Here is a 21277-nt window from a genome sequence, read left to right as displayed (position 1 = left end):
TTCGTACATACGGACCTATTTAACAGGTAAGTTATAGAGTAGCTACAGAACTAAAAAATGATACTTACAATGGTTGATATATCCACCAGTGGGGTCTCCTTTGAAATCAAATGAGACTTCCAGGTACTTGCCCTACAAAAAATAACCATGAAATCACATAAAAAAGTTATATAATAACTTAAAATAGCTCTCCGCCCCTGCGAGGCTAAAATTGTAACTGGACAAAGTGTCTCAAAAATCAGCCATGTGAGGTCATAAAAATGAGGGATTATCCATCTCTTTTTTTCGGGGTTTTCTTTCCCACTTCTCCTCTCAACTCCCTCATTTTTATGACGTCACATGGCTGATTTTTGAGACACTTTGTCCAGTTATCTAAAATTAAGCACTAATAAAATAGGTAAGAGGTTTTTATGGAGTAATGGAGGGGGGGGGGGGGGAGCATTATTCAGAGACCACAAGAAAATTGAAATTTAGGATTTAAAACAAGATTTACATTTACAACAAAACCTATTCTTGGTCCACAGATATACCCCTTTTATTAGGCAATAATTTTTCTAATAATTTATAAATTTTACTTTTGTAAGAGATAGTTTTTTGATTTATAAGTGGCTTTATATACAATGTTATTAACATATCATTAACTTGTCAGAGCTGTGCTTCCTTTGGATATAAATATCCCGATCACAAAGACCGCTCAACTTTAAAATCAGTTGAATTTGCGGCTAACAATCCCCGAAAATGAAATGTACTTACAAATCTGGATGAGTTGTCATTGTGCAACGTCTTCGCATTTCCAAAAGCTGAATAAAATAAATTATTTTATTTTGTATCAAGAAGAATCAACCAGAGTGAGCTGTTAAAAAGGATGAATCGCCGATAAGGTAGTCTGATCACCAATTTTATTCGTGTAAAAAATCTCCAAAATCTTCAAAATTTAAATATAGAGATTAATTTTAAAAAAAATAGCTTTTTCAGCGACAAGTGTACGAATTCAGTGCCGAAAAAACCTAATTATTTTCTGGTACAGATAAACTTTAAGATAAAAGGAAGAAAGAAAGTTTTTATTTATACAAAATAAATCTGGGAAATACGTCGTTGCAGTAAATAAACGGGACACATAAAAAGACATACATTTATTTATATGCGCAGCTACTCTTTAAATATATTTATATTATATTGGCAAACCTTTAAGCATTCCCTAATTATTTTAGAAAGAAAAATTATAGAAAATATATTTTATTGCTTAAATCTTTCAACGAAGCAAAACCTAGACTAAAACCTACTTCAAACAAGGATGACAACATCCATAAACGCGAAGCACTGAAACGGTAGGATAAAAGGACATTAACACTTGTACGGTGTCAGAACTAAATAATCAGAATATAAATGTATATGAGTCTATATTTATTGTAAGTAAATTTGTTGAAAAATTGCAGGATAATGATTAAGGACATACTTACATTTTTAGGACTTGATTATAGAGTTGCTTCGCTTATAATACTGTACTTTGTTTTCCCAGAATTCAGTATACCAAAAATCGGATCAATCGGATAATTGGATCATATAAAAATTTGTTGTTAAAAAAGTAAAAAAATCAACATGTTTCTAAATTGTACCTAACTACTACAGGGATCATCATACAAAATTTGAAATCGATACGACAATTCTAACATGCCTAAATTAACGAAAAAAGCTATCCGTTACGGACGGACGTACGGACGGACCGACCCTAAGGACTAGCAGTTATATAGAGTAGCTGCTCTTCTAAACAAAATATAAAAATCTAATAAATAAGAAGAAAGTTTTATAATCTTATTATCTGGTATTAGGTATTACATTATTTAAGTAATTCCAATAACCAACAGTTTTATCTAACAAATATTTTTGTAACTATTTTAATATTTTCGTCCCTTTATAAGCTGACACAAGTTTAGATGTTACTTGTAATTTTATTTCTTTAAATTATTTATTTACATAAGTTTAGGCCGAATAGAAATAGATATAAAAAATATTATTACTTTTAAATTTTAATGGGTCTTTAATTTTTACGGATAAGGTTCTCCGTTACAATGTAGGTTCTCATAGTCCCTGAGAAGAATAATACTAACACCCTCCCAAGAGAAACTGAAGGGGAGTGGGTAAGACGGGAGGGGGGTGGAGGTTGTGGGGAAATTTTCCTTTAGAATTGTTTGTCAGAATCACATTTCCTTTTCCCTGATAAAAGGAAAGTGAAAACGCATGCTTTTGACACTTTTCCTTCAAATTAGATCTTATTTTTTTTTTGCATACAAAACTATCTAAGGATTGATATTTTTATTTTTCCCATAAAGATAGTTTTTAGATAATATTATTAAAAAGCTATCTAATATTTCAAAATTTTCAATTTAAAATCAAAGTTTTCTTTGGGTTTTGTTTTCTTTAAAATTAAGGACATAACCTAGCATTATACATAGTCTATTTTGTGATTTTCGAACATTTATGTAACAAGGCAACACTATCCAGTAAGAGGGGAGGGGAAGGGAAAGGGTGATCGGTATTTTAGTCAGCAACAATTTTCACTTTATTAGAGTGCATGCTAATCTGGCGTAAGATCCAAGTAAAGGTATCTTAAATCTTTTAAAGGGTTACTTTTAGTATATACATCCTTATACTAAAGTAACAGGATGTTTGTCTGTGTGTCTGTCTGTGTGTCTGTGTGTACCGAAGGATCTCGCTAACCGCTGAACCGATTGGGTTCTCCTTAACAGGATAGATTCTCATATGTCCCGGGAAGGTTTATAACTATTTTGGGGGAGGGTACCACCACCCTCCCTAGAGAAATTAAATTTTTTAAAAATTTACCAATTTTAGAAAGAGAGTTCAACGAAAAATAAACGTCAAACGTAAATTTTTTTTAACTTTTTCTTTTAAAATCTAAAATAAGAAATTGAATTATCAAATTCGACTCTCTCCTCCTCAAGTGCCCCTAGAGGCCTCTAGGGGCGTAGCCGCTAGTACTATATATAGATACTAACCTTCTAGCACCGGATTGCTCTGCAGAAGTTGATATTTGATGTCATGAAACTCGGAACTGTGATGAGTCACGGCGGCTATATACTGAAAATATAAATAATAATCAAATTTAAGATTAGGGATATGATACCCTATGAAAAACTGGTGCTTATACACTTATTTAGTGACTTTTGAGCGGCAATACGTCCTCTTCCCCCCCCCCCCCCAACCCTATATTCAAAAATTAATTAAGATACGGAGTTAGTTTTCCCTATTCCATACACATGCAGGGGACCTTTTACCTGGAGGTCTACCCAGTACTTAATATATCCTAATCCCACATGAAGGAAGAAAGAAGCAACGAAAAACTAACCCCCCCCCCCCCCTTTTAAAAATTAATTTTAGAAGTAAGTGCTAATCCTTGCTAAACAGGGTACTTTTTGGGAAAGTACTAAAAAACTATTTTTATACATTCGGCTATTTTCTTAAATTCACACAAAATAAATTATACTTATACAAAGGGCATTTGAATTAATAGGTTAATTAAAAGTTATGCAACAAATAAGATCAATTAAAAGGACAGACAACCTTTTGTTCAGAGTAAATTAAATTTAAAAGTAACCTCTTGCACTTTACAAAATAAAAACTTACTAACTGAACACTCTATTTTACACACTTCTAAGCATATCGTGTAATGCAATCTCGTCTCGTAATTGAGAAAAAAATGACGAAGTGCTTTGATCGCTATGACTTAATTAATTTGTTTTTATTAACAAATAGATTTTTAAAATCTCCATGACAAATATTTATAGCATGGTTTTAAAAAATGCTAGTCAGTGGATTGTCCTCTGAAACCACTTGAGATTTCATGGTCAACATAGCTGGCATTCTATTTCATCTCATTCACATTCTAATTATTCTCAGCTCAAAAGGACAAATTTAAATTCATAAGCGGAATTTGATGTTAATGTTTGTCTGTCAGTCTGTCTGTATGATCTCACAACTATCTGTATCTCCCCATCGCTACCACCTTGTGCAACCCTTCTATTGGGTTATTGAAAATCCACCAATGGTGTCGCTTTAGAATAATTTAGAAGCAGACGAAAAAGGGCTTTGAAAAATAAGGAAATAAATATAATTTTTGAATTTTAATCTTTTGCCCTTAATATTATAAAATTTAATCAACTAAAATATTATTTGTACCTGTAGAACTAATTTACCAGCTTCTGTTTTACCAGATCCACTTTCACCTGTCAGGATGACCGCTTGGTCTTCACCTTTAATTTTATAAAATAAATACAACAGACCAATGTCCGTTTGTAATCTGTCTGTCAGAATGTCTGTCTGTCTAACTGATAATTGTCAAAATCAAAATACTTTAACTGTCAATATTTTTTTCAGAGCTTTCTATATATTTATTCGATTTCTATGATAAATTGAAGAAAATTTTTTGTCCGCTTTATGTCTTCACTAGCGGCTACGCCCACTAGAAGCCTCTAGGGGCACTTACGGTAGTAGGGGGAAAAGTCGGCCTCATCCCATTTTAAATTTGAGTTTCAAAAGAGTAAAAAATTATTTTATTTTTAAATTATTTTTTTAAAAAATAGTTTAAAACCTTCCCAGGACCTATAAGAAGCTTCACTGTAAAGGAGAACAATGTCGGTTCAGCGGTTAGCGAGATCCTTCGGGACAGACAAAAAACGCTTACTACTTTATATAATAGGATAGTAAAAGTTATGTAAACAAGAAAATGATAAATTAGAATTGCTCAACAATGTTTCCCATAAAAATTAAATTTTTTATATTAAGTTTAAAAACTAAAGAATGTTTTAACTATTCACTAGAAAATCAAATAGCATATAAAATAAAAAGAATACTATATATTTTATTATTGATAATAGGCAAACGTACGGACATACAGACAAAGTAAGTTATGGAGCAGCTGTCTTACTAAAAACTGTAATTACCTCTATCTCTGAGCGCATGCCACCCCCTGTCTGCCAGTGAATAGCTGAAAAAAAATGAATTTTTAGCGTTTGCAATTTTCGCGGATTTTCTTAAGTTTTGGAAGTTTTTTTTCAAGTATAGTTTTGAAACTGATAAATATCCGGTAGATTAGAACCGGTTCGCATTGATACTAAAAAATTATGCATAGCATCGTATTATATCCAGTTTTCTACGAATATAAAAATACACAATCATAATATTAAAACCAGTTTTTTAGCCAGAGCCGTCAGCCCCTCTGGGCTAACAAAATTGGTTTTTATATTATTTACAACTTTTCATTTTGATATCCGCGGAAATCTGTCTATAATAAGATGTGAGAAATAACTATTCTCCAGTTAATAATATGACTAAAAATATCTTTCGTTGATAACCTAGCTTATACGTATAAAAAATTCAATTGTTTTACATTAAAAAATCTAATAGGTTAGGTTAAGTATAGTTGGGAATGAAATAAAACTATGCTTACATGTGTGGAGGTAGCTGGCAGCTGGATTGACTACGATAGGCATCTATCACCTAAAAAAGGAATTTTTTGTAGAAAAAAGAAAAATGGTAATTAGAAATGGTCTGGAGACATATTAATATTTTTTGGGGTAATGCTTCTCTGCAATTTATTTTTATTTGTTTTGTCGGTTAGTACGCTCTAAGAAATGCTACACTACAATAAAGAGTGAAAAAATGAGAATAAAAAAGTATTGATTAATTTGTGTTGGGGGGGGACGAAAAATAGATTTATTAAAAGCCTCATGAAATATATTTTCGTATCTAAAACCGGTTAGTATCCGATGGATTACAACCGGTTCTCATCCATACGAAAAAAAACTATGTCGGCATCGGCATCTCAAGGCTAAAAAAACTGATTAATCTTATAATTGTTCATTTTATATCCACAGAAAACTGTTTACGATGTGAAAATTAACATTATTACTAGCAGATAAGTCTCTAGCATCTAGGGTCTTTGAATTCGAAGGGGCAGAAAAAGACTAGAAAACTCGCTTACAACAATCTTATGATGAAATTCTGAAAATAAAATAGCCTGAAACCATCACAAGATCTATGAGAAGCTTACCCAAAATACAGAGCTTAATTGATTATTGAGAACTTTAGAGAAAAATTACTACTTTATATGAAAGGATATCGCCATGCATCTTTTTTATTTGTTTCTTACATTTTTTGAATCTATTCACCCTTGTTATGTTAAAGATTAGATTATCATTCAGGAAGCATTTTTTATACATGTACGTATTTATGTATTACTAACATATAATTACATTTTTAGCCAAGCTACTCTGTAATTAATTCATTCCGTCCTCCCGTATGTCTTCAACATAATGGGCGATTTTCATAGGAAGCTTAAGGGATAAGATAATAAAAGATTTAATTGATGTACGTACAGCCTCTACAATTATTTGTGGTAATATTTTGACAGTGTTGCTTTGTACCAACCAATGAAGATTTTATAAAAGTACTCAAATTTTAAAGCAAATGAAAGTGAAAACAAGTTTATAAAACTTTGGGTACCAAATTATTTTTCAATTTAATATTCCTTCCTTTCTTATAATTACATATTACATCTAATCTAATCTTATATACTTATATTAAAGTATCTGTCCTTTTGTTTGTATCGAAGGATCTCACTAACTGCTGAACCGCTATGGTTCTCCTTTATAATGTAACTTCTCTTAGGTCCTGGGAATGTTTTATCTATTTTTGGGGAGGGTATCAATATTTTCCCTAGAGAAATCACCAAAAAATAAAAAAATAAAAACGCCGTAATGCAGATTAATTTGCAATTAGCTAATAACATAACTAAAATAATCTAGCGGCAAAAAGAAATATTGGTAAATAGTTGATTTTAACATAGATTGAAAAGAAACCATTTTACGTGTCCCTAGAGGCCTCTAGGGGCGTAGCCGCTAGTAAATTTATATAAAATCTGTGTGTGTCTGTACCGTAGGATCTACCGCTTAATGATCATCAACAATATAGCTTCCCGTAGGTCCTGGTAAGAGTTATATCTTTTTAGGGGGAGGGTACCATGACCATCCAGAGAGAAATTTAAAGGAAAAAATCATCCCTCCCCCCCCCCCCCAACAAAAAGGGGCATAATAACTTTACTGTCCTTGTTATATGTATGTATGTGGTACACCTAGTATTAAAGCATAATTGGTCTCTAGTATACAAATATTTTCTTTAATCTTTTTGTTTCCTTCCATTTTCTGTGATGCAATGATTTTCACTTTTAAAGTTCAAAGAACAGGGATATATATTTCCCAAGAACATCATTTCAATATATTTACATAAATTTAAAGTAGGTATAGTCAATAGATCATTAAATACATTTTTTTATGGAAAGGACGTTAAATCAACTTTTACAGCTATGCAGTAAGTTAGACTTTAATGAAGGCCTTATAAAACAAATTAATTCCAAAAACGTTTTACCAGAATCATATTTAAAATACTATTTTTGTTTAAAAATCAAAACAGTAGGGGAAAGGAAAATGAAATAATGGGGGATTGTAAAGGAATATCGCATCGTATTATAGACAGCGTTCAGCGGTTAGTAAAATAGAAAACAATATATCTTAGTTCTAATCCAACATATATTAAATGGTTTTGAGATAGTATACTGGAAAGTAAATATTAAAAAAATACAGGAAAACTCTAACATTACAACTTACAATATGACAGAAGGACATACCGATACAATAGTTTATAGAGTAGTTATGCAACTAAAAAAGGAAAGAAAATGTAGAAGCACAATTTCATGGTTATTGGTTTCTGTTTTTTTTCTGCTCTGGCAAAAGAAAAAAACAATATTCTAATAGCATTAACAAATACCATACCTTGTCAAATGAAGCTTGCTTAGATGCATAACTACAATATAAGCCTACTAGCGGCTTCGCCTCTAGACTCTAGAGGCTTTGGCCCAAGAGGTGATCCAAAAAAAAAATTTAAGGCGAAATTCGTAAAAGGACCAAGGAAATCTTTTTTTTTTGTTTTTTGGGGGGGTTGGGGGTGTCCAACCCCCTAAGAAAATACCCTAAAACCACCACAGGACTAGTAGGTATATTCCCTGAAGAGCAGAATCCGATCGGCTCAGTGGTAACCGATATCTTAAGGGACGGACGGACGGACAGACAGACGGACGGACAGACAGACGGACAGACATCATTCTACTTTGTATTATAGATTATGTTTGTCTGCTTTGCATTTTTACGAATGCTCCTGTGCTGTACCCTGATTGTACCTTCTTTATGTGTGTGAGTTCTTTCTTTTATTTCATGACTTTTATGTTTTTAGCTTCGCTACTATTAGATGCAATCTGCCTTGTTTTGTCTTTAGACATTTTTGGCAGATGAACATTAAGTAAATATAACAATTACTTTTTAGATAAAGGAAAGACAAGAAAAATATAATCATAGCTGAAGAAAAAAGGACTTTTTTGTTTTAAAGGGAATGATAAGGGGTAAAATAAGGTACCCTTCACAAATTAGTTTAATTCCTTTCTGGGAATTATTGGAGTGGTAGCCAGGCCTTTTGGGCACAGACAGGCAAGTAACAGGATGTTTGTCTGTCTGTTTATTTGTACCAGAGGATTTCGCTAACCGCTTAACCGATCGGGTTTTCCTTAACAGGGTAGCTTCTCATAGGTCCCGGGAATATTTATAACTATTTTGGGGTAGGGTACCACCACCCTCCCATGAGAAATCACAAAAAAAACTTTACGCAGAGACTTGAACAATAATATAGCAAAGTTACGAATTATTTTTTTTAAAAACCAAACATTTAAAGTGCCACTAGAGGCCTCTAAGGGAGTAGCCGCTAGTTAAATAGAAAGTAAAGCTACTGTACCTCTGGAGTGTATAAAGACAGCTTCTTGTAACAGTTGATGGACAGTAGAACAGAGCTAACCCAAGTCTAAAATAACAAAAAGATATTTTCAAACTAATGATTAGACTTTATTAATAGCAAGGATACTCTATCATTAACTTTTTCTGCCCGTAATCCGTCAGTCAGTTGCTTTGTATTTTCTCAGCTGATATTTAAAATACCCTGTACCAATAAGCATCCAGTATATAATATGCTTGGTCTGTTGGTCTTTCAGACATGTTACAAAATATAAAAATTTAAATCATATAAAAGACATATGAGAAAGGTTTCGTGATATTTTTGTTCGCCAGTCCAGAATTTTTATTTATGCTTCGCTGTATATGGTTACTGTTATCCTTGTTAAAATGTTAACATTTGAATAAAATGTGAATAAACAAATAGTTTTCAAATTATTCATTCCAATGCCGCTTCGAAACCGATTGACTATAACCGTTTCTCAACCAAACTGAAAATTCATGTAAAGCATTATATTACAGACAATTTTCACTATTATTAAATTAAAAATCACAAAACTGGTTTTAATCTTATATATTTTCTTTTTAATATCAGCGAAAAGCTGTCTATAATACAATGCGATAAATAACTAATATAGAATTCATGAAAAGGTTCTGTGGTTTTAATTTGCTTTTTGTTTTTTTATTTTTGACCGTAACAACATTAATGTAATTGGGATAAATTAATTTTATAAATAGATAGATTTACATGAAACTTTTTCCGGCGGTTTCTATCAAAGTGCCAAGTAGAGCACAAAACCCTATCCCCATTTATTTGAAATAAATTTTTAAATAAATTAAAACCGGGCAGTTTTTTTTTTATGTGTAAGTGTTTTACTTTATGTTAGGTTATGTTATACTAGCGGCTTCGCCCCTAGCCTCTAGGGGCTTTGCCCCAAGATGTGATAAAAAAAATTAAGGTGAAATTCGTAAAAGGACCCAGGAAATCTCCTGCAAATAAAAAATTTAAAAAAAGGACCAAGGACAAAGGAAATCTTCTGCAATAAAAAAAATAAAAATAAAAATGGGGGGGGGGATTTTTTTTGATTTTGTGGGGGTTGGGGGTGTCCCAGCCCCCAAGAAACTATCTTAAAACCACCACAGGACCAGTAGGTATATTCCCTGAAGAGTAGAGCCCATTCGGTTCAGCGGTTACCGAGATCTTAAGCTTCAGTCGGACAGACGGACAGACAGACATCGTTCTACTTTGTATTATAGATTGGGTATTGGTAAAGAGTAGCCCAGACAAAGTCCCCGCAAGGTTAGGGTTCCCCATAATTGTGAGAGATAAAGAAACCAACCCCCTTATTTCAGTCTATTTAAAAAATTTAAGAAAGTGGAGGGGTTTGTGCTCTCAAGAAATTTTTAGAGAAAGCACCATGTTCGTTTTCCTGTTATATGATCGAGGTTGATTATCCAGAAATCGAAAACATTTTAATAATCTATAATACAAAGTAGCTTGATGTCTGTCCGTCTGCTGCTTAAGATCTCGGTAACCGCTTAACCGATTGGGCTCTACACTTCAGGGATTATACCTACTGGTCCTGTGTTGGTTTTAAGCTATTTTCCTGGGGGATGGGACACCCCTAACCCCCCAAAAAACTAAAAAAAACACCCCCACAAATTTTTTTTTTACATTTTTTGTAAAATCTCAGTAACTGCTGAACAAATTGGGCTCTACTCTTCTGGGAATATATTTACTGGTCCTCCGGTGGTTTTAGGCTATATTGGTGGGGGGTGGGACACCCCCAACCCCTCCAAAAGCAAAAAATACCCCCCCCCATTTATTTATTTTGCAAAAGATTTCCTTGGTCCTTTTTTTTTGCAGAAGATTTCCTTGGTCCTTATTTTTTTTTGCAGGAGATTTCCTTGGTCCTTTTACGAATTTCACCTCAATTTTTTTTGATCACCTCTTGGGGCAAAGCCCCTAGAGGCTAAGGGCGAAGCCGCTAGTAATATATATATAGAGACAGTAACATGTTTATTGAATTTATATGTTTGGTCTTAATATTGATCAGGCGGACATACGTACGGAAAGATCCTAGTTATATGGTAGCAGCGCTACTAAAATATTTGAAAACAACTTACATATATTTGATCATTTTTAAATCTAAGGTTGAGGTTAGTTAAGGCCGCGTCTTCAGTCAAAGGCTCCAAATCCACTAGGTTTGATACTCCAAGAGACTGAAAGTAAAGAAGTAGGTTAAATTCCTATTTTGGAATCAACACTAACATGCAGGTGAGTAATACCCAATAGTATCATTTATAACTGAACGAAATTTTAGTATATAAGAATGAGTCTTTTTCTTAACCCTTAAAAATCGGACCACTTTTCTCACATTATCTCAGCTCCTATTATAGATAAAGACATTTTTGTGCCTGTTACCTGTTTGATAAACAATTTCGCTTCATTCATCCTTATTATCAAACTTTCTTTTTGGGTCCTTTTTTACACAAAAATTTCAAACAGCTGTAATTTACTTATTTTCGAAACTTTAAGAACAATTTTTAGAAAATGTTTATATTTATACTTAAATTCTTATATTATTCTTATTACCTGATCAAAATCTAATCTTGGAAGGCTAGGTCCGCTTTGTAAACTGGAACCAATAGATTCTAAACAAAAATGTTAAATTACATTACTACATATACATATATTTATAAAGAAAAAACTTAACCTAATGTAATGTTCTATATGTTGATTAACATGAAATGCAAAATATATAATTTTTCTGTGCCTAATTGTAAAAAAAATTAATTGCAATATTATAAATTTATCAAAAATTGTTAAAAAATTTAATTGTTATTGCATTGAAATTGTTTTTTTTAATGTCTATGATTGTTGCAAATTTATAAAAAAAATCATCATCCTAATTTTTTTGTCTTTTAATGCAAAATGGTTGATAGTTAGGTAAATTAACCTGAATCAATATATCCAGGGCGAAAACTTCCGAAATATTTTTATTCTTAACTGTCAAGTTTACAATTTAAGAGAAGCTTCATGTTATGCTTCCAAAAAAATGTTTTTTTCTAAGTTTTATTGACATGTTATCTTTTTGGTTTCATCAAAAACTTTTTAAATTCTAATTACCTGATTTAATCAACTAGTAGTGTCTTAACTTTACAATCAATTATTTTAATCTACAGAAGGGTAGTTTTGTTTATCACCATTGGGAATGTTTACTAATAAATCTCCATTGTCTTATCCCTTTAGCTCCAAGATTAAGACTGCAGATCTAATGAACTTTCTTTTCATAAATCTCAAAACATGAAATATTACTCGTCTAAAAATTGCTGCATTCTATACATGATATATCATTTGTCCCGGCCCTGTAGAAACCAATCTATGTTTATTAACCTAACTGGGCCAAGGCATAAAGTATTGAAAGTTAAAGGAAATTTGTCAATATAATATTATTATTCAATAGTAGGATTCTTTATTCAAAAATGCACTTTTCCACAGAAAATAGGGAGAGGAAAAATTTTTATCTTAGAAACACACAAAAATTTCTAACTTTAGTTGTTTTAAATTCTTTTGGGGAGGCAGGGTAGATAACATGTTACGATTTATTGTAAATGATACTTATTTAATATTGTTGTGACCTGTTCTAATGATTATTTATTAATTTATTATGTTTATTTACCGGAGAAAAATCTGGTAATTGAGTCCTTCCCATCTTATATCTAAATAATCTCTATTGGTACTTTTTCCTTTATTTCTGAGTTCTGCCCTTTCACTTCCAGTTTGAATAGAATTTTATATTGCAATAATAATCTCATCAAATCAGGGGCGTGCGAGGATATTATCAAAATTGATGGCTATGTCTAAAACCCCTAAAGGTGATCCCAGAAAAAAAATCCATGTACAATAATATTTTTTTTTCTTCTAGGATAAAGTATTAAGATTTAGGATGGCCTGACGGTGGGTGTAGTTTGATTAAAGTAAAAAATAGAGGGGGGCATGAGCTATATGCAACTCTGCCAACAGTTTGTCTTGACTTTGTCCCGATTTTATATTGGGTTTTTTAAATCAGCTAATAGCATCGGAAATATAAACAAAAGAACAGAAATGTATTTGCTAGCAGACGAAAAGGATCTCTACCCACTTAGGTCAGGTAGTTTTCTAGATTATTCATCTATACTTTTATATTTATTGTAGTTTATAAGTTTTTGGGGGAGGGGGGGGGGGTTATTTTTGAAACTAGGGGCGCTGCAACTATTCTTTTAATGGAATGTTAAAAACAGATGGGAGAAAAAACATGATAAAAACAGGAAGAATTTCTTCTATGTAGAACATTACAAAAAGCGTAGAGAATTTATCTTTAATTTAACAATCTTTAACTTATAAACGGCGAGGCTTCTCTAGTTTGTGTATGTCCATCGAAAACGTTTGAGGGTAAATATGAATTTCTTGGCTGCTATATAAGATACTTAACTATTAAGCATCATTATCTATCTAACGGTTAAAAAATATGCGTTTTTCTCTACATGGAAATCATATTCATAGTTTTGAATTTTTTATTGTTTAAAAATAAATTCGTTATTGTCCACTTTATGAGATATATCAATTCTAATTATTTAATACTCTTCTATAATAAAGGTTTATCTGTCAATGTATTCATAAAATACATATTGTAAAGATAATAATTATAAGAAAATTTTTGACAATTCAATTCTTACTTTGAATAACATTTATATGACCCTGAAAAAAAGAACCGGGAATAGTCCCTTTCGTGACAACGCCCCTTAAGGGGCGATGCGTCGTATTTTTAAAATGGCTTTAAATAGGTTAATTTAGGTTAGGTTAGGTTATATTGGGTTAGGTGATTGTCCCACATTGATAGGCAATTGGCCCCGCAGGGTTAGAGCCCCCCGCAGGGGCTAGAAATAGGTTTAAAGCTGCTGTAAAAAATACGAAGAATCGCCCCTTAAGGTGCGTTGCCACGAAAGGGACTATACCCGAAGAACCAAATCGGTTCAGTAAGTAGCAAGATCCTAAGCTTTATCCATACAGACAGACATACAGAAAAACGGACAGACAAACGGGTAGGCATCGTTTTATTTTGCAACATTATTTTTTAAAAATAATATGAAACGGGCAGAAATAAAAAAACTAAAAAAAATAATACCTGAAGGAGTACTATCACGTGACTGGGGATCCAAATAATACCTGAAGGAGTACAATCACGTGACTGGGAATCCAAATAATACCTAAAGGAGTACTATCACGTGACTGGGGATCCAAAAATAATACCTGAAGGAGTACTATCACGTGACTGGGGATCCAAATAATACCTGAAGGAGTACTATCACGTGACTGGGGATCCAAAGGCTTGCTTAGGTTAATACTCGATACAGCTGAAAAAAAAGATATAATGACTTAAAAACTTAAAATGGATGAGTTTCTTGGTATCAAAATAAGCTGAGGAAAATGTTCAGCCCAAATTGCAGAACCTAGCTTTTTCGAAAATTTCTGCGAATGTTAAATGTTCAGAACTGCTAATTGGCCAACGAATTTCTTGATATATCACGCAGTTGACTTAGTAGAAATTTTATTATCGATACGATTTTCAAAAAATGTCACAAAAAGAAATCTTTTCTGAGATTTGAGCTTTAATCACTTTTAAATTTGTCTGTTTATAAGGCTAAAAGCAACTAAATTTATTTTTGCATTTGTAAATACAAATCGTCAACAGCGTCAATTATTTTTGAAACAAAAGAAATAAAGAATGCAATTATTTTTTTTTATAAAAGTATATTATTCTAAATTTTATCACTGTATTCGTAGGTTGTAAATATTTCTGGGGGAAATGGAATGATAATTAATTTAATTTTCCTCTCCTTCCTAGAAAATCAGATGAAACTTTGTTACCCTAAATGCCTGCGGACAAATTAACTCTAACATCAATTTTCCATTTTCTTAACAAGGAAAACTATGTTCATAATTCATTGATTTTTTATTAAATAACGGCCCAGAGAGAATATTGACCCATCTTCCACAAAAAAAACAAAGGAACAAATTGTACTGTTATTCATACCTTCCCTCAAAATAAAAACAAGGATGACAACATCCGTAAGGAGCGAAGCTCAAAAATTATGGATGGATATCCTGAAATAATGAACTTGAATAAATTCATAAAAAAATAAACTAAAAAATCACGAACATATGTAAGATTTATACTTGAAAATCTAGGAAACGATCTAGCACCTCAACCAATAGGCAAATCTTAATGAAACTTTGTTGGGATATATAAATTGTTAACTTATTTAATGTTAAAAAATATCAGCCGTCTCTCTTGAATAGGAGTAAAGAAAATTATGAAAACTTAAAAATCTAGGACCCCAACCATTAAGCAAATTGTTGACATTCTGTCTGACACACCCTTTCTATGAAGTAGCTGGGCTACTGAAAATCGTTTCACCTAAATTTATTTTGTTTTAACAAAAAGTGGACAAACATACCTTTCTCCCCCTCCCCCAAACATGAAGAATTCACCAAAATAAACGAATGGATATCTTTGTATTAGGAAAGCTATTTTATTGATAGTTTAAAAAATCTAGTACAAATACTCTACAAGACTTTATATCTAGACTTTAGGTTCCTTTGGATCAGATAGGCCTACAAACAACCAGATAAAGTTATGAAAAAAGCACAAAAAGATGAAAAATGCATTGAAACAGAATTTGATCATTCGAGCCTTTATGTTATATTCTTTTATTATTTCGAATTTATCCAAGAAACCTATTAAAATAAGACTTTTTAAAGAAGAGTAAGCCAGCAATCCTAAATTTCACTAATCCATTTGTATATATAACTGTAAAAGCTTTTCTCCCTTTTTCTCTTTTAAATATAAAGTTCCATTAATCTTTTGCTGGTAGCATTACAATTAATAAAAAGATACACATTTTTATATAAGTCAAGACGATTTATAAATTTATAAACTTTAACAATATCTAATAATACTTTTTTAGTTACTATCATTCAACTATTGCAGGCTTAACTTTTTATTTGCATGACCTCAATTTGTTCCTTTATTAATAACAATTTTAATCTTACTCTTTTCAGGAAGGAAGGGGACATTGGACTGTAAATTACACTAGTACTCAACGATTTTAAGCCGTTTATGTTATTGTTGGCTTACATAATTGGAAATTTTTTGATCTGTTGGTTCCAAACTAGTAGAGTTTAAACTTTTCAATCGATCATTTAAATCTAGAGAAATGGTAATTTTTTTTATCAAGCATATCATTTTATTGTCCATTGTCATATCCCTTACTTACGATCTGTACACTCCTTGTGAATTATAAGGTAGCTTTGCAACTAACAAGTAACAAACTGAAGATTTGTTGATTACTTTTGGTAAAGAAAGGAATGGGATTGTGATGTGTGAAATCCCAGTGGTTATTATAAATATAGCCAAGCTAGTATGTAACTCTGTGTGTAATCCTAGTGGTTATTATAAATATAGCCAAGCTACTATGTAACTCTGTGTCTAATCCTAGTGGTTATTATAAATATAGCCAAGCTGCTATGTAACTCTGTGTGTAATCCTAGTGGTTATTATAAATATAGCCAAGCTACTATGTAACTCTGTGTGTAATCCTAGTAGTTATTATAAATATAGCCAAGCTACTATGTAACTCTGTGTGTAATCCTAGTGGTTATTATAAATATAGCCAAGCTACTATGTAACTCTGTGTGTAATCCTAGTGGTTATTATAAATATAGCCAAGCTACTATGTAACTCTGTGTGTAATCCTAGTAGTTATTATAAATATAGCCAAGCTACTATGTAACTCTGTGTGTAATCCTAGTAGTTATTATAAATATAGCCAAGCTACTATGTATCTCTGTGTGTAATCCTAGTGGTTATTATAAATATAGCCAAGCTACTATGTAACTCTGTGTGTAATACTAGTGGTTATTATAAATATAGCCAAGCTACTATGTAACTCTGTGTGTAATCCTAGTGGTTATTATAAATATAGCAAAACTACTATGTAACTCTGTGTGTAATCCTAGTAGTTATTATAAATATAGCCAAGCTTCTATGTAACTCTGTGTGTAATCCTAGTGGTTATTATAAATATAGCCAAGCTACTATGTAACTCTGTATGTAATCCTAGTGGTTGTTATAAATATAGCCAAGCTACTATGTAACTCTGTGTGTAATCCTAGTGGTTATTATAAATATAGCCAAGCTAATATGTAACTCTGTGTGTAATCCTAGTGGTTATTATAAATATAGCCAAGATACTATGTAACTCTGTGTGTAATCCTAGTGGTTATTATAAATATAGCCAAGCTGCTATGTAACTCTGTGTGTAATCCTAGTGGTTATTATAAATATAGCCAAGCCACTATGTAACTCTGTGTGTAATCCTAGTGGTTAATTTAAATATAGCCAAGCTACTATGTAACTCTGTGTGTAATCCTAGTGGTTATTATAAATATAGTCAAGCTACTATGTAACTCTGTGTGTAATCCTTGTGGTTATTATAAATATAGTCAAGCTACTATGTAACTCTGTGTGTAATCCTAGTGGTTATTATAAATATAGTCAAGCTACTATGTAACTCTGTGTGTAATCCTAGTGGTTATTATAAATATAGCCCAGCTAGTATGTAACTCTGTGTGTAATCCTAGTGGTTTCATAAATATAGCTAAGCTACTATGTAACTCTGTGTGTAATCCTAGTGGTTATTATAAATATAGCCAAGCTACTATGTAACTCTGTGTGTAATCCTAGTAGTTATTTTAAATATAGCCAAGCTACTATGTAACTCTGTGTGTAATCCTAGTGATTATTATAAATATAGCCAAGCTACTATGTAACTCTGTGTGTAATACTAGTAGTTATTATAAATATAGCCAAGCTACTATGTAACTCTGTGTGTAATCCTAGTGGTTATTATAAATATAGCAAAACTACAATGTAACTCTGTGTGTAATCCTAGTGGTTATTATAAATATAGCCAAGCTTCTATGTAACTCTGTGTGTAATCCTAGTGGTTATTATAAATATAGCCAAGCTACTATGTAACTCTGTATGTAATCCTAGTGGTTGTTATAAATATAGCCAAGCTACTATGTAACTTTGTGTGTAATCCTAGTAGTTATTATAAATATAGCCAAGCTACTATGTAACTCTGTGTGTAATCCTAGTGGTTATTATAAATATAGCCAAGCTACTATGTAACTCTGTGTGTAATCCTAGTGGTTGTTATAAATATAGCCAAGCTACTATGTAACTCTGTATGTAATCCTAGTAATTATTATAAATATAGCCAAGCTACTATGTAACTCTGTGTGTAATCCTAGTGGTTATTATAAATATAGCCAAGCTACTATGTAACTCTGTGTGTAATCCCAGTGGTTATTATAAATATAGCCAAGCTACTATGTAACTCGTTTCTTAGTATCTTCTACAACTATGAGGGAGGCCTTAATTCTCGGCTGCTATTAAAGGTAGACTTTTAATTCATAATTAAATATCAATTTATAGGCTTCTGATAAAAATAGTAAAGCCATATAATTTTTAAACAAACAATATAAAACAAAAATGTAATATGTCATGGACATATTTCTTTACATAATAATATACTAGGAAAACGGTCAGAAATCTTCCTACCTCCCACCCTCCCCCTCCTTTTATCTCAACCATCAGAATTGGGACAAAATCTTCTAACGTCATGATGGTGTCAAGTGGATAGAAAAATATTTGATTAAACCTTTTCAGGAAGAATTATTTTTATCACCAGTGAGCCACCTAAACTGAATTTCCACCTACTCTATTTTTTAAAATAATTGCTTCGAATAACTTTCTTAAAAACTAATTTGTAAGAAAACGTTCTTTTATCTAAGTGTTTTCTAGGAATTATTTTCTACTATACAAATATAAATCTTATGATAAGATCAAAAACAGCCTAAGATTTAAAAATACAAAAAAAAACTTTTTGGAGACAATATTTCTAAAAGAATTCAGATTTTATTTTAATTTCAGTGGGAGAAGGGGGGAGAATTTCTTGGCCTATTGCTGATATACAGAATTTTGTAGTTTCACAATTTCAGATATTCTTCTTTTCCTCTGGGACTGGGAAAAAAATGTAAATAAGAATTAAGGGATTTTTTTTTCAAAGATGAAATAAATTTACTTCCAAAGTAATACTTAAATGTGAAGTTATTTATTACAAAATTTGCAGTTTAAGACGTTTTATACATAATTTATCTTGTTTTATTGATTTATAATTGGTAAAAAAAAGAAGATTTTTAAAATTAATCTAAAAAATGATTTTCAAATTTAACACAAAAATAAACATGAAAGCCATTTACTTTTCCTTTCTGAAAATTCTTTCAATTGTAATTCCAAACATATTTATAATGTTAATTTAACATTTTTTATAAAATATTTGTCTTTCATTCTTTGGAATGTAGTGAAATTCGTTTGGGAGATGTCTGTGTGTTTGGGGGAGGGGGGTGGGGAGTGGGTATTCCTGAAAAATAGGAAAATAAGAAAGGAATGCTAAGGAAGAAGAAGATCCTGAATTTTTACAGAGCTAAATATATTTTGGTGATTGAAACATTATAATTTTCTGCTGCTATAGTTTTAACACAAAACTTTATGACATCAATATCACGTTATTTTGTTAATATATGATAGCTATTGCCACATTTCTGACAAATAGTCAACAGTAATAGTGATGATGTCGATGATTTAATAAGAATAATTGGATCTACTGCAGTTCACGGTAAAATATTGCTGGTAAGCAATATTTCCAAAAATCTATTAATTTTAAAGGCTGTTAGCTGCCAAACAGCTGAACGTACAGATCATGCCCGCACACTGTTTTAAGCGGCATAAGAAGGCCTACAAATAAGCTGGAATAGCCATAAATCAATAATGCATAATTATCTCGCAGTGCAGAAAAATGCGCGAAAAAGACCTATTTTACGCGTTTTTTCTTCAGTGAAGCTTTCCCTGTGCATAATTGGATCTTAGCTATTCCAGATTATTTGTAGGCCTTCTTATGGTGCTTAAAATTGTGTGCGGGTATGATCTGTACGTTCAGTCGTTTGGCAGCTAGCAGCTTTTAAAATTCATAGATTTTTGGAAATATTGCTTACCAGCAATATTTTACCGTGAACTGCAGTAGATCCGAATAATTGTATGTCAGTAGTATGGTATCATCGACCACTTTTATGAAATACCAAATGGTCCAAATAAACCTTTGAAATTTCATGTAAAAAAGGCATTCATTTTCATTGAGTTAGTTTTGGACATACTAATTCTACCATGTTTTGTATTGATAAATTTATAGGGGAAATCATTTGAAAGCTATGAACTAAATTTTGAGGAAAGGTACACTTTTGTAAGAATAAATACAACAACATTAATAATGCATTCTTTGCTACCTGTTTCATGATCTATAGTTTTCTATTTCTATGGATAAGATTTCTTTTCATGATGTCTTGGATATGATTTTAAAGGATCTCATTAATTCAACATTTCAGTTGGATTTTGATCATACACAGGTTAGGTACAACAATGGATTACTTTATTTTAAGAGAGCTAACTTAATATAATCTTTGTTTTGTTATTTTACTTTTTTTACTGTAGCTTTCATACCCGTGAAATCTTATTGTTGCTCAATATCAAAGAAAGGAAGCATTTTTGCTTTTTAAAATCATTGAAATTTAACATTTCATTTTGACAATTAATTTGTAAATCAGTTCAAGATTTTTAAAGAAACTATAGACACGAAATAATAATTTACTTACTCTGTTGATGCATAAGAATCCATTTATGTATGCAACTTATTCAAGTAAACCATAAATGACTTATTGGATATAGAGATTTCCTATTAATTGGAGTGAGTGTCAAAAAGTATAAAAAAAGATGAACTGCTTCTGGAACGCCGGGTATCGATCCTGGGTAAGTTGCAAGAAAACATGGTAAGGTAGCTCCCCCCCCCCCTCACAGAGCATAGTCTCTAAAAGGATATATCCTGAAAAAATAGTATGACACAATTATATCTCTAAAGATCTTCGAAATGGATGATAAATTATAAAATTTATCTTGATCTAGAATGTTTTCTTAGGCAAAGCTGATAAAATAGAAAATCTAATTTTGTATATAATGTTTATAAAGATAAAGTATGGGAAAAACTTAAGACTGGCACAAAAACATTAACAACAATGACGCAATTATCAGTTATGTCTAGATATTATATAAAAGTACGGTGTATATTTCTGTATTTATGAAAGCTTTGAAAATAAATTTAACGGGATGGTTAAAGCAATTTCTATTCTTTTGAATATCAAAAGCAGTATTCCCTGTATGTTAATGTTTGTTAGTTACTTTGTCTGATTTGTTGAGCTGTATTATTTACAT

At 31.6% G+C, this 21277-nt stretch overlaps 1 protein-coding gene across 5 annotated transcripts in view; it reads right to left on the bottom strand.

Annotated features, from left to right (window-relative positions):
• The window catches only part of LOC145329647 (unconventional myosin-Ia-like), a 104341-nt gene that overhangs the window by 45420 nt on the left and 37644 nt on the right, over positions 1–21277 (bottom strand). For all 5 annotated transcript variants that reach the window (XM_080173982.1, XM_080173983.1, XM_080173984.1 and 2 more), the window contains 10 exons: positions 14181–14243; positions 11443–11501; positions 10974–11069; positions 8854–8919; positions 5465–5514; positions 4959–5002; positions 4195–4268; positions 3015–3096; positions 754–800; positions 69–132 (listed from right to left, as the gene is read on the bottom strand). In XM_080173982.1, coding sequence (XP_080030108.1) covers positions 69–132; positions 754–800; positions 3015–3096; positions 4195–4268; positions 4959–5002; positions 5465–5514; positions 8854–8919; positions 10974–11069; positions 11443–11501; positions 14181–14243 — 645 coding nt within the window. The remainder of the gene's footprint in view (positions 1–68; positions 133–753; positions 801–3014; positions 3097–4194; positions 4269–4958; positions 5003–5464; positions 5515–8853; positions 8920–10973; positions 11070–11442; positions 11502–14180; positions 14244–21277) is intronic.

This window comes from Acartia tonsa, chromosome 10 (assembly GCF_053477335.1).
Source record: "Acartia tonsa isolate MP-2025a chromosome 10, ASM5347733v1, whole genome shotgun sequence".
Classification (NCBI taxonomy): Eukaryota; Metazoa; Arthropoda; class Copepoda; order Calanoida; family Acartiidae; genus Acartia; species Acartia tonsa.
Note: the sequence above shows the minus strand (reverse complement) of the source record. Positions and strands in the feature narration are given on the sequence as shown.